Source organism: Poecilia formosa, unplaced genomic scaffold (genome assembly GCF_000485575.1).
Source record: "Poecilia formosa unplaced genomic scaffold, Poecilia_formosa-5.1.2 Scaffold63, whole genome shotgun sequence".
In the NCBI taxonomy this organism is placed as follows: domain Eukaryota; kingdom Metazoa; phylum Chordata; class Actinopteri; order Cyprinodontiformes; family Poeciliidae; genus Poecilia; species Poecilia formosa.
The window spans coordinates 75453-95590 of NW_006800002.1; the positions used below are offsets into that span (position 1 = coordinate 75453).

A 20138-nucleotide genomic window follows, 5' to 3' on the forward strand; every position below is an offset into this window, starting at 1 on the left:
ATTCATTATCAAGCTAATTTGAATTGGCTTGAGCTACTTTCCAAACAAGAATTGGCAAAAAATCCTTCAAACACCACTTTATTGTCTATGGACGTTGTGTTGCTCTATCAAACATCCTAATCAAATTCGTTAAACTTGTGGTCGTAGGGTGACAAAATGGGAAAAGAAAAATAACACAAAGGCGACAGTCTAATGTATATAAACTTCACTTTCTTTATATTGAAACTTCAAAACTGACATTCTGTAATTCAAACATAGCTTACATATCTATAAAAATCCACTAATTATAAGTGAAATTCCTCCTTTGGTATTGAAAGCACAGATCTTAGAGAGCTTTCAAGAACAGCATGTCTCTTAAAGTTATGTTATTCATCCAGTCTTCAAGTAATGAAAGTAAAGATTTGCTTCTCCCATAATACGGTGAAGGAGCTGGAAGGTCAAAAAGGCAAGAATGTTAATACAGAGAAGAGGCAGGGATGTCGAGAGACAGGTAGAGATATGATGTATGATAGGATGTCTACACACACACAAACACACGCACACACACACACACTGAGGTAATGCAGTTAGAAGAAATAATAAGTGACAGATACAAATCAGTGGGAAGGCATCTTATTGTAGCAGCTGGATTGAGTTGGCAAACACAAAGCCTGGGGGTCTCTGTGTTGTCACACTGAGGGGAGATCGGTCTGCCTGAAACTAAGACTGAAAACCTGAACATAGAGATGAGAAAATGATCACATTTTGGTCTTTGTTTTTCATTTTTATTACAGTCATGTTTAAGATTGAATGGTCTTATATGACTGGCTCAGTGAACAGATGTTTTTTTTTCCAGATCAGAACTATGGGGGTGGGGGGTCGCTTACAAGATGAGCAAAAATGTTCATCTTAGTTATGTTGGTTTTGTGTAACACCAAATTTTCGATGAACATAACAAAAACATTACTAAAATTGCGAGAACAATGTGTTTAGTTTATATTCTCTCTTATAACAGTTCTTAGCAGAACTGTTATAAGAGTTCTTAGCAAATATTTATTTATTTTTTTATTATTTAAAACAAATATTTATTTTCTATTTGTTTTTAAATATAATTTTCACCATCTACCCTATAAATGAAAAAGTAAACATCTTACTTGACCCATTTAAACTCCAAGACAACTTTCACTCGTATTTTTTGAATTATACATATAATCTCAGTTTTAACTTTAAGATTTGTGCTTTTGGGTATTCTTATCCTGCTTCTGATTGGAGATTTTGTCACTTGACTAAAATAATGACCCAAGTCATTTTTTGATAAAAGATAAATTAGTTTTAAAATATAATTTTTGTCAAAAAATGACTTAGAAAAGTAACGATTTAGAAAAATGTCATTTTATATCAGTTACTATTGATCTTAGTAACACAACTTTCAGCTGGTTTAAATCACATTTCAGCTGATCCACTTCATATCCTTCCTCCTGCAAAGTTGTTTCCAGTTCCATCTGGCGTACCTCAGGGCTCTGTTCTCTGGCCTTTCATTTCAAAGCTCCCTTTCCTTGACTACATTTTTTTCAAATAAAGTGTTGATGTTTTTTGCTAGATGAATGACACCCAAATGTATTTCTACCAAATCCAACCATATTATTTTCCCAACTATTTCTGTAGCTTCTTAATAGAAATTAAACCTTGTTTTTAACCTGTTTCTTAAAACTTAATAACAAAACAGAACTCATCATCAGGGTGGAAAACCATCACCAACATTTAATATGACAGTTTTTAATTATTAACTCAATAGCTCTTCCTTATAGGTTGAGGAGTTTGTGTGCTTCCTGCATCAGAAATGTATAATTTCTTTTTAAAGACACAAAACAATGAACATATTTTCAGCTCTGTGACATTTTTCATCTTCGCTCATCGTTTTGTCATTAAAACTCTCTCCATTAATCATATCTTTCTGTGAAGCTGTTTTTCAACAGCTTCTTTGTCTACCAGTTAAATTCCTATTGATTACAAATTTCTGCTTCTCAGTTTTAAGACCATTAATCATAACAGCTTCTGAAGATCTCTTGCACATCAGCCACTCACAATCAATGAAACAACTAACATTGTTTAGTTGGAAAAAATTATATATGCAATAGTTTTTATATTTCTCGACTTGTTCTTGTTAAGAACATTCATATTAACAGCATAAAAAATTAGAAATGCACCAATATGAAAAATTGGGCTGATGTCGATATCCAACATTAATATTGCTGTAATGACCGATAACCCGACATTTGAAATTTGACATTTTTATTTATTTTCAATAATTTTTTACCTTTAAAAATGACTGTAAAAAAAGAAAAAAATATATTACAGAAATAAATTTAAATTCTTATCAGTGGCAAGAACACAAAGTGCTTGAACACAAATATATTGTATATAAAGATATACACCTTAAGTTAGTCCTCCCACAGTCCTTTGCTGCATCACTACTGCTATCACATGACCACATGACCGTCCTCCTTCCCTTCCCCTCCAGAAACAAACGGCAATAAGATGGAAATAAGTACCAGTTTTACTTATAAGTACCAGTTTTATTTATAGAACCGATACCGATATGTTGAAAAATAAGACCAACATTTTCTGATTCCGATGTATATCATGTATGCCTATAAAAAGTTGTTGCAACTTTTTACATAATTAGTATATGAATTAACTGCACTTTAAAAATCCAGCAAAAAATCTTCATATCCTTCAAAGTGTTTTCCAGAATTTGATCCCGTTAGTCGAGGCAGTGCAGCTGTTCTACATGTTATGACTCGGCCTCAGATGGCTGATTTTTCTTTTTTTTTTATTTTGATACTAGTGTAGGGTTGCATCTCATTGTCCATGTTGCCAAAGAACTCACTGGTTTACTCCAGTATTCTTCAGAGGGACTCCGAGCCATCTGACATGTTAATGTTTTATACTCCCAAACACTTTAATGAACATGTTAGCCGACGGTGATGAAGATTTATTAGGATTATCCGCTTCCTTCAAAGGAAGCTGGAATAACCATTAAAATGCACAGGGTTTTCATGAATAGTCATGACTCTCACTTCTAGCGGCTGTTCGCACATTATCCACAACAACAGGGGTGAAGACAGGGCAAGTTATGCTTGTTTAGTATGCTAACCACAGTAGCAGCTAATTGCCTTCAAATTACCTTCAACGTGATAGCAGAAAAATGCTAAATTAAATCAAAGCTGTGTGTAATTAGAAGTTAAATTCTACACCACATTTCTTGTGTTAGCTTACATGAGCATTCTCCTTGTCTGCTTTTTACATGTTGTCACATGTTGTATCCAATTAAGATTTCATGAGAGAGGCCAACACAAAGTAGTGGAAAAACTCTAAAGTGAAAGGAAAGTGTGATAGAGCTTTTTACAATACATGGTTTTAGTTACTTTAAAACTCCTAAATGAAATGCAGTGCAGCAAACTGTCTTCAGATTTCACACAGTTGTAATGGAAACGCAGCTAATGTGGAAGGACCAAAGAACCACTTATGGCTCCAGCGCCACAAGTTGAATACCCTTAGCCTATCCCATAAAATGTCCGCAATGTATAAAATTTAAAGTGCCTGAACTCTTTTGCAAGCAATTTTATTACACAAATGAAGATCTACCGTAAAGAATTAAAATCACCAACTGTATGCAATTGCTAATAATTTTTTGTCAGTCAGGTTATTTCTCCCAGAAAGTTCAACCTGACAAAGTGTTAAGCCGACCTTGAGTTGATCAATTAGTAACTTTTTTTCCCCCACGTTGAAATGCCTTTCCAGAGCAGCAGCAGGAACTGTCACTGGACAGCATCAAAACCTAAGCAGATGACAGATCGGACAGATACATCTGTCTGAANAAAAAAAAAAAAAAATCAAATAAAACCTGCTTTAACATCTGCTGCTGCAAACATGGATGCCTCCAGTGACAGGCTTTTCTGCTGTAGATGGGTCCGCAACAAGGTTCCCACGGCCTGCAGAGACGAGCTCTACCACATCCTGAGGATGACGGGGCCTCTGGTAAGAAACGCTTCAACTCATATATTCATTTTTGAGTGGATCAAGATTTTTCTAGGAGGAGATTGAGTTGTAATGATGTGTTTTTAGTCACGGCTAGATTCATGCTTAGTGGGGTTTTCCTGACTGTGTGTATGTGTGCGTGTGCATGTGTGTGTGTGTGTCTGTGTGTGAAACAGGTTTTTATATCCTTGTGGGGACCTATCTCTTTCTCCAATGTGAGGTTGTGGGGACCACTGCTTTTTATGGGGACCTTTCTTGGTCCACATGAGGGAAAATGCTGATTTTGGGCTAGAGGTTGGGTATGTGATGGCTAGGTGTTAGGGTTAGAAATTGGGTAATGGTCAGGTTGTAGAAAATGATTGGAAGTCAATGTAAAGTCCCCACAAGACATGAAAACACAAATGTGCATGTGTGTGTAAAGACAGCTGTGCAGAGTAATTGGAGTTATAATAGATAGAATATGAAACCTTCTACCTTATACGTGTGTTGGTGCCGCCTGCTCCATGAATCATGTTTGTATTTGTAGCTACTCTCCAGAATTCTCCATTACCTGCTTCCATTTGTTGTCACAATGTTCTGCGGGCGCCTGGGAAATGATGTGATGGCTGGTTATGGATTAGCCTCCGCAGTAAGTGCTCGTATTCTATCATATTTTTTAAATAAGGTTTGGAAGCATAAACACAAAAAAAGACCAAAATGTGACTCACGTTTTACTGACACTGCTTAAAACTAATGTTTAAATCAATATAAACTGTCATAAGTAGCAAAAATATTAGCAAACAAACAAGGACCGCCTAAGTAAAGTGTACAAAAGTATGCTTTGAATTGATTCCAGGCCATTAACGTTACCACGGCAGCCACGGGATGCGGTCTGGGACTGGCATGCGACACGCTGGTGTCCCAGGTTTGAAAACTTGGTGTTAATATTTCTTGACTCGCTTTTAACTGACTTCACATCCTAACTATTCATTACTGTGCTTCGCTGAATGATTACTGCTGCCTCTGCGGTGCTGCCAGACGTTCGGGGGTAAGAACCTGCTGCGGGTGGGAGTGATCCTGCAGCGGGGGATCATCATCCTGATGCTGTTCTGTCTGCCCTGCTGGGGGCTGCTCATTAACGCCGAGGCCATCCTGCTGTGCATGGGGCAGGAACCCGAGGTGGCAAGGTAACTACATGCAGCTGAGGCTGCTCAAAACACCAAGTCATTCTTTATTTGTAGCAAAATGTGAACTTTAAGATTAGCTCTGTGTGCTGAAATATTGCTGTAAAAAATCTGGTAATTAGTTTTAAGCACTGTTTCTTATTTCCAGAGTAGCCCAGCTGTATATGACAGCCTTTATTCCTGCAGTACCAGTAAGTTTTTGCCTTTCTTTAACACGTTGAGCCTTGACTTACAGACCAACACAAAATTAATTTCTTTATTTGCATGGTGCCAAATCACAACAAATGCTGTCACTTAACCAAAAAAAATATATAAATAAAAAATTCAGTTCAATCATGCATACAAAAGAAGTACATAATTGTGAAGTGGATAGAAACCAATAGCTTGGTTTTTAAAACTTTTCTCAAATACAAATTGAAAATTCAAATTGTTGTGTGCATTCCTATCCATTATCTTTTTCTCAGCTATACCAAGGAAACAACTATCAGTTGACAACAGGAGTCAGTAGGAAATGAAATATCTCACACTGTGCAGCCTATTCAATTAAATTCAACTGAATTGTTATTTTAAAAAGTTTAAATAACAGAAAATAATGCAAATTGCAGAGTTGTAGAAGAAGGAAGCAGAGTGAGGAAAAGTGAGTGGTCAGTTTGTCATCCAACAGCCTAAACATATAGCAGCAAAGAGTTTATTAGAAAATGGAACAACTGCAAAATGACCACCACGTGTTAATCCACTGGTACCTCTAGAGAAACTTGAGAGATCCATACTCACTTGGATCCTTTTTTCAATTTGAATTTTTGGAAGAGCAAACAGGTGGAAGAATATGATCTTGTCAAAAACAAAATACCAAAATGAACCTCGTCAGTCCCATCTGGATGTTTTCCTTAAGAAGGGACAGGGAAGCTGATCAGAGTTGAAATGTAGATATATGGAGCTAAAAACATGGCAGTCCTGCCACAAAGCCAGGGAGAAACTGCAAGGAATTTCATACTAGGCAAATGTTTTACCTTAACATCCCTAAACATACAGCCAAAGCTACAAAAAGAATGGCTTCAATCCAGGAATCTTTAGGTCCAAATTAACATCCAGAGCTAAATTTTATTGAGATTCATCTAAAGGAAGTTCATAGATGCTCTTCTTTGAAAATAAATAAATAAGTTCCTGGATGGCTAAAGCTCATAGACACATGCATACCTCAGAAAAACCAATTGTAGCGAGAGGTACAAAGAACTGACAAAGGGGTTATGAATAATTTAGTTAGGCTCTACATGCAGACCCTATCCTGCCTACAACACCAATTTTATTCTTTCCTTTTCTCTTAGGCCATGTTTCTGTATAACCTTCAGGTATCCTACCTGCAGAACCAGGCAAGCTATGACGTTGTATTTATTATTTCTATAAGAAAAATGTCGTCTTAACTTGTGGTGCTACTAACACCTGCATGCTTGCGTTTTTAGGGAATAATCATGCCCCAAATGTACACTGCTTTGTTGGCGAACATTGCCAACCTGGTGACAAACTACGCCTTCCTTCACTGGATGAGTCTGGGCGTAGCGTAGGTGTTGCTTACCGTCCCAAAACATTTACTCACAATCACATAAGGTTCTGAGTGTGACCTGACTCTCTTTGCAGTGGTTCTGCAGCGGCCAACACTCTCTCACAGATTTATATCTGTGTTTTTCTGTTTGCCTACATTTGGTGGAAGAAGCTACATGTGAACACATGGGGAGGTGAGCAGTAGGTGCTTTGACCTACTGTCTTTTTGTTGTTTGTTTTTGGCTTCACATAACTCATCGAAGGATAAATAGGAGTCTTTCTCCCCCTGCAGGTTGGTCTGTGGAATCGCTGCAGGAGTGGGGATCCTACATGAAGCTGGCCATCCCCAGCATGTTGATGGTTTGCTTTGAGTGGTGGGTGTATGAGTTTGGGGGATTCTTTGCAGGTAATTTTGCAGCGGACAGCCAGTATCAACCAGTTCACTTCTGTCACTTCTGAAAACCAGTAGCAGAGACTGAGGGTATGAGGAGTCATTTTTCATATTTAGGAACACTTCATGAAGGCGACATTAGTTTGGTCATTAGCTTATATATCTGAATTTATTTGAGGATGTTGTTCATCCCTTCAGATAATCAGAACAAGTGGAAACTTAACTGTTTTGGTAATAAAGCATGTCCAAACAAGTTGTCAAATGACTCAACTTACCCCCAAAACTACAATTTCAACTTTGTGTCCAGAGCTAAAATGTTATATTTTTATATGTTGTAGCTCACATATAGCACAATTGACATATCAAACAAATTTTGAAAATATCTGAACATGATTCTTATGAAAATTATGATTGACAAAATTCACTTTTAAGAGTGGAAATGTTTTTTGTTTTTTTTTCTTTTTTTAAGGAATAAAAGTCTAACAATTTTACCTTCACAATCGCAATTAACTATTTGGTCACATGATCAATGTTGTCTAGCAACAAGGAGTGGCTCAACTTACCTCAGTCTCTCCTTTATCTCTCATATTTATTACTTTTTGTAATAATCAGGAATGCTGAGTGAGGATGAGCTGGCAGCCCAACATGCTGTGATAATGATCGCTTTCATCACTTACATGGTAAGGTTTATGGCATTCTAAAATCTCACATTTTAGGGAGTTGAATCGTAGATTTCTCGAACATTAATTGGAGATTGATTTCAGCATTTGCAGACAAACCTTTTATGTGTTTATTTTAATTATTTTTATGTTATTGTTTATTTAATAGGTACGATACATAAAGTAACATAAATCAAGAGAACATGTTGCCTTCATCTTTATTTGAATTTTCATTGACTATATAATTGCACAATTTGACATTTCAAAGATAAATTCATAACATTTTTTTTCTTTGATTAAAACTTTTTGGCACTAGGATGGTGTTTTTTGTTGTTGTTGTTTTGTTTTTTTTGTTTGTTGTCCGTATTGAAATTTGTTTATTTCACAAAACATGGAAACACTTTTTTTTTTTTGCTTCACACGAGTCCCGTGATCAACAGCCGGACATTTCACCAGCACAAACCACGAAGAAGATGACAACAGGAAGTAGATGGAGGATGACATAATGACTTATCACGTTAACAAACTTATTCATGTGTGATTTTAGTTGCATTTCTTATTTAATGGAAACACTGCAATTGTGAATATTTTTTTTCCACATTAGCGTAATGTTGACAAAGTTGGCTAGTTCGCAACACTCATTGCTTGAAGGACTTTTAACAGTAAACAGCAAATACAATAAAATGATCAAAAATGTACTAAAAAATACTGAATCAAAACAATTACTTTTAATATTAATATTTAATATTAAATAACCAGTGCAGTTCTGGGTCATCTTTAGCCAATTGTTAATGACTGATATCAGTTATGTGTTTTATTTTTCCATAATTTGGGATCTGTAGTTCCCTCTTGGAATTCAAGCTGCGGCCTGTGCGCGTGTGGGTAACGCTCTGGGTGCAGGAGACACCGCCAGAGCTCTCCTCGCTAGCAAGCTGTCGCTCAGTCTGGCAGGTGAGGTCAAACATTGGAAAATGAATCATATTGTTTTCTTGATCTTCTTTATACTTTTTGATAAATTTGTCATTTCTTCTGTTATTTTTCAGTTTCCTTTGCTCTGGTTGAAGGCGTTGTGCTTGGCTGCACTAAAACAGTCATCGGCTACATCTTCACCTCTGATGAGTGAGTATAGTTAAAGCTGCAGTATGTGACTTTAATTTAATTTTTTATTTTATTATTTTTTTTACATATTTGTATGTTGTGACAGAATGTCATGAGACATACAATCTGTGAAAAGTTCGATCTCCCTCTCCTTCTCCCTGTGCTGAAGAAATGCACCGCCCCTTACCAAAAACAACCAATCAGAGACAGGAAGAGGGTCTTAGCGCTGTCAATCATCCTCATGAATGCGCTGCTAAATGTGCCACTAGAGGAGAGGCAACTTACTGTCACAAGAAAAGCATTTTTCCACCTTCATCAGTGGTCATGCTAACTAGCCTGAACATTCAGAACAGGCTATGCTAGCTGAAACTAGCAGAGAGCGTGGGGTTACATTAAAAGATAAAAGTTACATACTGCAACTTTAACTGTTCTCATTTGTAAAAAAAAAAAAATCTTTCTGTAATGGAAAGTGAATATTTCAATGTAATCCTTTTTTTTTTTTTTCAGGAATATTGCAAGAATCGTGTCGAACCTGATGACTGCATACTGCTTCCTCCAGCTCTTTGACGGCCTTGTGGTGAGTCACTGCATGCAGAGCAAATCTGTTTGCCGTACCGAGCCAAAAGTCTCACATGAGCGTCTCCTGTCCTCTCAGTGTGTGTGCACCGGCATCTTCTTGGGCACAGGCAAACAGAGGATACCAGCTGTGGCAAACTTCATTGCATATTACTGTGTGGGGCTGACGATGAGCGTGGTTCTGATGTTTGTTGCAAAGTTGAGAGTTTTAGGTAAGTCTGTGAAGTGAAACCGGCTTGCTGTTTTCGTCAGCGTTCGGGGCAAATTAGTGTTTGCACAGGAAACGAAGGTCGTAACAAGTGAGGCCTGCTGTGCTTCTGACAGAACCATTTGTCTTTTCTCTGCAGGCTTTTGGCTCGGGCTGCTCATTTGTGTTGTCCTGCATTCCACTTTCTACATTATTGTGATCTTCAGGCTAAACTGGAAGAAAATGACAGAGGAGGTATTCCATCTTTCTAGCAGTTTGACAGTTATTAGGCATATTGAAGGTGGGTGGATTTATCAAAAATGTGGATGATATCAATATCAAGTCGGTATCAGTATCGGATTGACACTACTGAGATAAAATCAATTCTTTAGTTTTAAATTCCCTCTTGAAATGTTATTTTATTGTTGCGTTGTAGTCTCTAATCTCTTCTGTAAAACAGATTTTGCTTTGATTTGCTCTAAAACAAAAAAATTTTAACACTTTATTTAGAAAACGTTTCAGTTTGTCATGGAAATATGATATTAAAGAATTTTGTGGACACCCAAAAATACTTTGTTTTTTGGGTGTCTACAAATGTATCCTTCTTCCTTCATTACACAATTATAAAGCATACAGTAAAAGGCTAATTACTTTGTTTGTTGGATGTCTACTATAAAGACACCCAATTTTAGCAAAACAATTCAAAGAAAAAAAAAGTGTGAAAGTCTAATTTTGATGATATACTTCAATAACAAGTGTTGGTATCTGTATTGGTATCGGTCATATTGGTTACGTATTTACTTGTTGTTGGATCGATACCAAAATATACAGCAGGACACAAATTTAGAGTGTATTGCTAACATACAGTGGCCTGCAAAAGCATTAATTCCTCTGCAATAGAGTAATAGTTGTAATGCAGGTTGTAATCGGAACGAGGCGAGCAACTCCATAGCAACCGTCATGACAGTTAAGTTACAGATACCTACCAAGATGGCTGTCAGTTACAAAGTTCCCAGAAATGTGATGTCACATGAGAGCTTTGTATTCAGTTCCAGTTCTTTTGACAATTCTATTCTTCCATAAAAGCCAGACCTGTGGACTGCAGGACTGGTTATATGAACAGATTCTCCCACCCAGGTTGTGAATCTCTGCAGTTTCTCAAGAGTTAGAGTGGCTTTTCTGACGGTGCTCTTCTTTCTCAGCCTGTCAGTTCAAGTGGACAGCCATGTTCTGATAGGTGTGCGATTTTGGCATTCTGCTTCTGTTTTCAGATGATGGTTTGAACATTTCTCTGTCAGATGTCTCAATGTGGGGATGTTTTATAACCTGACCCTTAACTTTTATGTTGTGTTCACTGGTCTTCTTAATTCTATTTGTTTTCTAATGTTAGAAGCTTTCACAGTATATCTGGATTAATACTAAGATTAAACTAGAACTGCAAGCAGTTATGAACGGGTTCCCTGCTCTCATGAAATTACTCACAGGGTCACCTTATTTACCAATTAAGTGGCTGTTCAAGACTTCTGGTAGCACTAGATTTTATTTAGGAGTATCTGAATAAAAGAGGTTGAATACAAATAAATGCCACACTTGTTTCTTTTATTGTAAAAAAAAAAAAGAAGAAAACCATGTATCCTTCTTCCTTCATTATGCAATTATAAAGCATACAGTAAAAGGCTAATTGCTAAATTTTGTGCTTTTTTGCTTTTGTTTCCAGGCTGTAAAACGGGCCAGGAAAAAGACTCACCTGACTCTGTTAGGAGCAGATGACCCGTCAGACAACAGCACAGCTAACGGTCAAGCATCAAACAATGGAAATGTAAGTCAACTGCTATTTTTAAAGGGGCAGTATCATGTAAAACCGACTCTTTTGAGCTTTACATCACGTTATAATGTTAATCCCTCATCAAAAACGCACCTGGAGTGTTGCTTTGACTCTCATGCATGTTTAAGAAATCGCTTATTCTCCTATAGCAACCATTTAGCTCTGCAAAACGCTTGGGTGGACCTAGCTCCGCCTTCAAGAGCTCCGCCTTCAAGAGCTAGGTCCTCCTTGGAGCTACCGAACTAGCCAGCAGCAATTAGCAAATACCTGCTGAACTGTACATCTGCTGAGCTCATCATACAAGCTACTTCTCAGTGCAACGCTGGTAAAAATGTTGTTAAAGGGTTAATAGAGGAGCCATATTGTGATCACTTCCTGAAAGTGGAGTTTCAGAAAGAGCAAGAGTTCTTAAAGAGATAGAGACCCAATTTCAAGGTGTTAAATATCAAAGTAAAATTTCTTTACAGACATATACAACATTTTTATAGCTACTGAAGGTAACAGTTACTTTATTTACTATAAAATAACACTATCTGTCTGGAAAACACAATACTGCTTCTTTAACAGTCTAAGCTGATTTGCTATCAGTTCCCTATATATTTTTTTTTAAAGTCCACCGATGGGTACACACCTGTGAAAATCCAGCAACATGACGGGAACAGTGAGACATGGGTCGAGCAAGAGGTGAGACAGCAGAAGAGCGGCCACCTCTCCACCACCCAGCTGATCATCAGGCGAGGCCTCACCATGGTTACGGCGCTGGCCTTTCTGGCGGTGGGAACAGCCGTCCACTTCCTGGTCCCCTTGCCAGAGATGGGAACCAACTCTACTCTTGACGGGATCAACACAACATTTACTCCTCATACAACTTCTTCACCTGTCCTCTAAAAATGAAATATGGTATCTTAATTCTCAGTCAGATTTGAATGTTTATGGACTGTGAGCCAAAGGGTAAAAAGTGCTTTCAGATTTTTTTTTTTCAAAATGAGGAGAATTAATATTGTTAGAAATAAAATAGAATGTTTTTCTCCAAGATATTTCCATAGACACTTTATCCTGCTTAGGACTTTAAGAGGTTAAATGGATGATCACATTTGTCACCTAACAAAAGACGAACTTAACCTTGATGATCCATTATGCAGAGATTGTGTCATGCTTGTGATTATGGGACTCCTCAAAGCAACTATAAAAATACCAAAACCTGACCACAAGAAAATGCATCTCTATTTAGCCTGTAATTTGTAAAAAAAAAAAATATCTAAACACTTGTTTTATTTGAGCCAATAAAAACTAGTTGTTTTAAGTTGACATTGTCTGTCCTTTCAGTGTTCAATTTGAGTGTATTTGTTTCGTGGAGAATTATAAAACTTTTTGAGACCGTTGCCTAAGTTGTACTACCGTCTTTTGCCTGTAGGACACCACTAACTACATTCTCCTACAGTTGGAGCAAACAGAGGAAGGGAAACTTGGTAAGCAGCATTTTATAGTTGCTACAGACAGTAAAGCTGCAGTATGTAACTTTTAGAAAACATGTTTGGTTTTAATGCACTTATTTATTAAAACTGTCACCATGACATGACAATAAAGTATGAGACAGATAATCTGTGAAAGCATGGATCTCCTCTGCCGCCTTCTGCAGCTCGGTCAGGAACAGCCAATTAGAGACAGGAGGCGGGTCTTAGCGATGTCAATCAAATGACAGCGCATCCTGAGGATGGTGGGGCCTCCTGTTTTTAAAAATCACACACTTTAAGATGGTAACATATTACTCTTTGCTCCAATTCCCCAACAGTTAGCTGATGGCATTTGGTGAGTAAATGTCTTCATTTAACCTCGTGTGTCACAGTTAAAATTATTCTGAACTTTGTGGTGATAGTTCTGACTGCAGATGTGGGCAAGTTTATGTACCTGTATTACTGCAGCAAAATCCTTACACATAAAGATCAACACTCATCTGCCTTACTTTAAAAGTGTGTTTTTTTTGTCTTTCCCATCTTCCTTTATGATTGAAAGAATGTTTTGAGGGGGGCATTTCATCTCATTCCTGCATGTGGCATCAGGTCACATTAATTCTGTCGCCGCTGTACTGATTAGATAAGGAGCCAACCTTCGAATGAAGTGATAAAAATCAGATTCTTGCCAGAAATCCCCCTCCCCTCACCAGAACAAGTTCATTGTCCCTTACATATTTCATTGCCTAGGTCTGAACATTCCCCACTTTCAAGTCTCTTCCCCCCCATTTCGCTCTCTGTTGTGATTACAGAGTTTTCTCGTCTTTGTTGTTCAATCTCTGTTGTTTCAGCCGGCTCTGGCCTACCTCCAGGGAAGCTGTGATCACAGCAAGATTTCCATCCTTGGCAGCATCCAGAACACAACAAAGACACGCATGTTGGAGGAAAAACAAGGGGCTGCGCTGGAGGGATGCACACTTGAGACATGGAAGCGTCCAGCGACAGGCTTTTCTGCTGTAGCTGGCTGCGCCGCAGGGTTCCCTCGCTCCACAGGGAGGAACTGTACCACATCCTGAGGATGACGGGGCCTCTGGTAAGGACCTGCACTGCCTGCATGCCCCGTTCTGACCGCGTAGGTAACACCAGACGATCGATGTTCTCGGCCAAAGAAAGACAGAAGAGGTGTAAGCCTTACAGCCAGGACAGTATCTGGCAGAATTTAGTCGCTGACTGATGAAGGAGCGGAAAGAAAATGCCATTGTCAAAGCTCATTTATCAAATCCAAAGCTGTTGACAACAATAATTAATTGCAACTTGTGCTTACTGTAATATCATCTGTCACTGGTGGCTGCTTCACCTTTGATGTTAGCATTTTTCTTTCCAGCTGCTGTCTCGAATCCTCAATTACCTCCTGCCTTTTGTGGTCACAATGTTCTGTGGGCGTCTAGGGAACAACGTGATGGCCGGCTACGGGTTGGCTTCTGCTGTAAGTGATCAGAAAAATGAAACAATGATTATACGCTGCCAAAACACAAAAAAGGTATTTTTTGGTCTACATTTTCTAGTGCAAATGTCTTAGTACACTTACTAACTTTTCAGTAACTTCTCAGCAAGATATAGGAGCATGTTGAGAGTCAAATATTCCTTTCTCTTGATGTAAAAGTGCTAATTCCACTGGCAGATTATTTACATTTATAACTTGGGGAAAATTGTTTATTATAAGTGAAATAATCTGCTAGTGGACCTGGCACTGTTTCATCAATGTTGAGGAGTTATTTACTTAAAACAAGCTTCTATCTTTTACTAAAAACTTACTTGTTTTGTTTTATTTCAGTTGTACTAAAATATTTACAGTAGACGCTAAACCAAAAATACTTTGTAAGATTTCGTCATATAATATCCTAACAACAAGTGGACAGAAATGACGGTTGTTTCTAAATGTATTGCATCATACCTTTTGCTTTAAAGTGAAAGGAATGTCACGTAAAACACTGCGGATTCCTTTCAGACCATCAACGTTACCACTGCAGCCACAGGGTATGGTCTGAGCCTGGCGTGTGATACTCTCATATCTCAGGTCTGGAAGCCATTTTGTCATATGTCAGTTTCATCAGAGCTTCTTTCAGGTCTGGAGTTTAAAATGTGTGTGATGTTTGACAGACGTTTGGGGGCAGGAACCTGCTGCAGGTGGGCGTGATCCTTCAGAGGAGCGTCATCATCCTGCTGCTGTTCTGCCTGCCCTGCTGGGGGCTGCTCATCAACGCACAGCCCGTCCTGCTGTGTGTGGGGCAGGACCCTGAGGTGGCCAGGTACCTCACTGACATAAACATGTTGCACTGCGTCCCATCAGACTGTTTTATGAAGCAAAAATTAACCCTCTGTGGGCCAAGAGAAGAGAAGCGCCTGTGTCATCCAATGCTGTTGATAAAGGATGTCACTCGTGCATCAGATTTACAGGTGTACCTGAAACACACAAACACAAAGGTTCCGCCCAGAATAAAAGAATGCATTTAATTGGTCAAAATCGATGTAACGAATTTATTGAAATTAACATGTTAATGTCCTGGTACCTTAGTTCATATAGTTTTCTGGAGCTTACAGCTCACTAATTACTAATTACAGTAATTACTGGGTACTCTCTGGGAATTAATTTTGTATCATATGTTACTTGAGATAAAGAACTCATTTTGTTCCCAAAACGTAAACTGTTGGTATAAATAAATTATCTCCAAGTTACAGAAACGTTTTTCATAAATTACAGAAAGTAACTTTTAATTACTTCGAAGGCACAAGTCTGTTTTTTTCTCTATCTATTATAATGAAAAAATATACATATTATTCTCTTTAAAACGTGAACACCAGAGCTTTTCAATCTTGCATATGGACAGAATTTACCAAGAATTTTAAAACTGGAATTATGACCAAGAGTTTCAACACATTCACATGGAATTTGCTCAATTTCTCTATCAAGTTATTTTTAATGTATTTCTGTGTAAAATTCTACCCTGTTTATCAAATGATATTTTCTTTAGATTTGAGAGCATTTTTAAACAATACAGTGGAGATTTTTTAAAAAGACTTTTCAGCTGAATAAAAACCAGCTGTTTCCTAAGCAAACCCTGTTGTGTCTGTTGACAGAATTGCTCAGCTGTATATAACAGCCTTCCTCCCCGCTGTGCCAGTGAGTCACACATTTATTCTAACAAACACAAGCTTTCATTAATGATTTAATTTTTTTTACCAGCGTCTGTGTCATAAAATATTAATAGGACAAATAAAGCATCTTTCTTTTTAGGCAATGTTTCTACACAACCTTCAAGTGTCTTACCTGCAGAACCAGGTGTGTCCAGAGGTTTGACACAAACACTGCTTATTGAAATGTCGCAAATCTTGTTGAATTCATGCTGATTTTTTATTTTTTTTTTATTTTTTATTTTTCTGTTTGCGTACTTAGGGTATAATCCTGCCACAGCTCTACACAGCCGCCGTGGCAAACGTAGCGAATGTCGCCACAAACTACCTCTTGCTTTACTGCCTGAACCTGGGAGTGAGGTCAGCATGCACACTCATTTCCAGACAAATGTGAACAGGACGATAACGCTCACTCTCATTATCTCGCTGCTGCGTGTGTGTTGCAGTGGCTCTGCTGCGGCAAACACTCTGTCTCAGATATACATCTGTTCTTTCCTGTTCGCTTATATCCGGTGGAAGAGGCTGCATGTAAAAACATGGGAAGGTGAGGGACAGTATCACCCTCAGCGTTCGAAATGTTTTGAGATTTTAAACAAATTTTTCAAAGACATAAATGGGTTTGTGTCGCCCCCTGCAGGCTGGTCTGTGGAATCACTACAGGAGTGGGGCTCCTACATGAAACTGGCCCTCCCCAGTACCTTAATGAAGTGTTTTGAGTGGTGGGTTTATGAACTTGGTGGCTTCTTTGCAGGTAATATAGATACCGCATAAACTCACATCGTATACAATGATAACGACAAAAAACATAAGACATTCCTGTTTGTTTGTAACAATCAGGAATGTTGAGTGAGGACGAGCTGGCAGCCCAGCATGCTGTGATAATGATCGCGTTCATCACCTACATGGTAGGACCGACTGGACCTCAGAGCAGTGCCGACTCGTTTTTCAACAGTTATCGACTCAAACACTTTGTTGTAATTCCTGAACACACAGTTTCCACTCGGCCTTCAAGCAGCGACATGCGCTAGAGTGGGGAATGCTCTCGGCGCAGGAGACCACGCCAGGGCCCTTCTGACCAGCAAGGTGTCCCTCTGTCTCGCAGGTGAGTGAAAACGTTTCTATTACAGCTTTTTCCATTTCTCACGGGTGTTGCTTCTTAGATTCCTCAACTCTTGTCGTGCAGCTACCTTTGCGGTTGTGGAAGGAGTTGTGCTTTGGTGCTCCAAAACGGTGATCGGCTTCATCTTCACGTCTGACGAGTGAGTCTGGACAGCTCTGCTAGTAACTCCCCCAGCCCTCCAAATGTTGACACCAAATGAAATTTGGCGTCGTTAAGTGAAGCTGGACGATTCGTTAAAATTAGTTCCATTTAACGACACCAAATTTCATTTTAATTGGAATGTTTGTGCTGTAAAATGTTTTGTTTGTGACGCTGTCAATTTAAAGATGGTGATAAATGTTTCCAGAGGTCATCAAAGGTCAACCTGCCTCCCTCGCACATTTACAAAATCAAATGAAATACAGGGTCAAGCAACTGTGCTACATTTGCGCAGCAAAAATCATTTGTGGCGTTATGATTTTTAAGATTTAAAAAAATTCTAACAAAAGTGATATAAATTGTGCTAAAACCTTTGTAGCACCACTAATAAATATATTAGTGGCAAAATAAACCAAATTTGCTTGATTTTGTAAATGCGGTGGGACTGCTTTGATGACCTTTGGTGACCTCTTTGATGACCTCTAGAAACATTTATGAATATCTTTAAAATGACAGCAGCATAAAACATTTTTGCAGCATGAATGTTGGTGTCAAATTTTGTGAATTTGATGCCAAATTTGCTGAACAAAAATTTGAGACCAATTTTGTGTCAAACTTCACACCTTCACTCAGCTCTACTTACTTTTCAATAACGGTAACACTCTGTTTAAAACACTGTCACATACTCAAATGACTAAATCTTACTTTCAGGAAGATCATAGGTTTGGTCTCTCATTTGATGAATGCCTACTGTTTCCTTCAGTTCTTTGATGGACTTGTGGTGAGTTCTAATGCTGTTTTTCTTTTTTTTTTTACTCTTAAACATTTGCGCATAACTTCAGGAATGTCCAGCCTGAAACTGTCAGGAAGTAAAGCTGCATGCAGACTGACATGCGTTTCATACCTGCAGGGGGTTTGCACTGGCATCTTCTTGGGCACAGGCAAGCAGAAGATACCTGCTGTGGCTAACTTCGTGGGATACTACTGCATAGGCCTTACACTGAGCGTCACTTTCATGTTTGTTGCTAAACTGAGAGTTCTAGGTATTTAAACTCTGGTACTTGTTTGTAGATTTCTTATTATGATTTCTTTTTTATGAGAACGAAGCCATTTTGAACTTACCCAAGTTGTTTTCTGCACAGGTTTTTGGCTGGGACTGCTGGTTTGTGTCATTTTGCAATCAACTTTCTACATTATCGTTATCTTCAGACTGAACTGGGAGAAAGTGACAGAGGAGGTATGGTAAACATCACATCACATTGCACCCACAAATTTTAAAGTAGGTTATTGAAGTTCAACTTAAACAAGGAGGGTTATATGTTATTAGTGGCAAAATCAACAGCTGGGAAGAGCGTATGGGAAGATAGATTGAAAAAATTTGCTGAGAACATTAGGAACATAATCAAACAAGAACAGCAAACATTTAACCAACCTCACCAAGCCTACACCAGAGACAACATGGATAGATTTTTAGTACTTAAAGCTATGGGCTACAGAAAATAAATAAAAAGACGGAAGTATGATCATCTCTACTGCCACAGAGTGTCTGCAAAATCCAAGATTTTTTTTTTTATTTTTTTTACATGAAATAAACTGCAGTCACAGCAGAAAATAGTTCTTACTTTTAGCTATAAATGCTTCTGTTAGAGTCCAAACCTAAATCAAATTTGGAAACGGTGACAAAGTTTTGAAAATATTTGTTCACAAAGGCTTTCTATCCACTAGAACTGAACTCTTTGCAGAAATGATCTATCAATCTCCAAGTAGAGCCTCACTTGAAAAGACAAACAAAGCACATGTAATTAAAGTAATGGGGTCGTGTACAATGTATTTATTCAGGTGTGCTAGCTAGAAATACCTTCTACACTTTTCAAGTTTTTATATTTGTACAAAAAAATCCCTCCAAAACAGGAAAACCATGATCACTTCTCAGTGTAGCACTTTTCTGTTGCTACTTGCCAATAAAGGACGTGGATGTTTGTGGTTGCGGTGTGACAAATCGCAAAACAAAGTTCACAGGGTGAAAATAATCTTTCAAGGATCACGTAAAACCTCAGAGTGAATGTGATCCTTTATGCTTGAGCGTAGAAACTTTCTGACGTTCTGTTCTTCTGTTAAAGGCTTTGAAACGAGCTCAGAAAACCACCAACATGACATTACTAAGCACCTCTGGCCTCGCAGACGCTGAGGGAACAGGTCAGATGGCCTGGAATGGAAAAGTAAGCACACTCTGAAATTTAAAACATTTTTATTTATCAGTTTAATTTCTTTGTATAAATTAACACCCATATTTTGGTCTTTAGCAGAAGAAAATTAATAGAAGCGTGATGGTATTCTTTTCCACAGTCAGCAGATGGATACATATGTGTTGGTACAGAGGATCAGGACGGACATGCTGAAAGGCCAGGTGGCCGTGAGGTCAGCCGGACAGACGGCCACCTCTCCACCACCCAGCTGATCGTCCGCAGAGGCCTCGCCGTGTTAGCCGCGGTGGCTCTGCTAGCTGTCGGAGCAGTCGTGCACTTCCTTGTTCCTTTGCCAGAGTTCCGGTCTGCAGAGGGCAACCGCACCGCAGCAGGTCGGATCAATGCAACGCATCCGCCTGATCCAATTTTCTCCACTGTGCTGGTCCCTAATGGACAGTCAAAGTGAGTCGGAGCTGATGTTTGAACAGTCTTCAGTTTGACTCAGCTCTCTCTGACAATATGTGACTGTAACGATCCATATACTAATTAGAGATAACTCTTGTCATTCTAGAGAACAATCTCGCTTTAAAAAT

The 20138-nt window shown here is 38.5% G+C and overlaps 2 protein-coding genes across 2 annotated transcripts; both read left to right on the forward strand.

The window, feature by feature from the left end:
- Positions 1 to 2983: 2983 nt before the first annotated feature.
- Positions 2984 to 12766, forward strand: LOC103139613 (multidrug and toxin extrusion protein 1-like). Its single transcript, XM_016672641.1, has 17 exons — positions 2984 to 4020; positions 4547 to 4648; positions 4856 to 4924; positions 5038 to 5186; positions 5332 to 5374; positions 6509 to 6553; positions 6644 to 6741; positions 6819 to 6916; positions 7015 to 7128; positions 7726 to 7793; positions 8615 to 8723; positions 8816 to 8891; positions 9378 to 9447; positions 9526 to 9658; positions 9794 to 9888; positions 11351 to 11452; positions 12071 to 12766. The coding sequence occupies exons 1-17, from the start codon at positions 3913 to 3915 to the stop codon at positions 12344 to 12346; spliced, it is 1755 nt and encodes a 584-aa protein (XP_016528127.1). The 5' UTR covers positions 2984 to 3912; the 3' UTR covers positions 12347 to 12766.
- Positions 12767 to 13058: 292 nt separating this feature from the next.
- Positions 13059 to 20072, forward strand: LOC103139614 (multidrug and toxin extrusion protein 1-like). Its single transcript, XM_007554338.2, has 18 exons — positions 13059 to 13267; positions 13761 to 14002; positions 14294 to 14395; positions 14918 to 14986; positions 15070 to 15218; positions 16048 to 16090; positions 16205 to 16249; positions 16364 to 16461; positions 16548 to 16645; positions 16739 to 16852; positions 16939 to 17006; positions 17095 to 17203; positions 17285 to 17360; positions 18071 to 18140; positions 18270 to 18402; positions 18502 to 18596; positions 19480 to 19578; positions 19706 to 20072. The coding sequence occupies exons 2-18, from the start codon at positions 13895 to 13897 to the stop codon at positions 20009 to 20011; spliced, it is 1782 nt and encodes a 593-aa protein (XP_007554400.1). The 5' UTR covers positions 13059 to 13267; positions 13761 to 13894; the 3' UTR covers positions 20012 to 20072.
- The last annotated feature ends 66 nt before the right edge of the window (positions 20073 to 20138 follow it).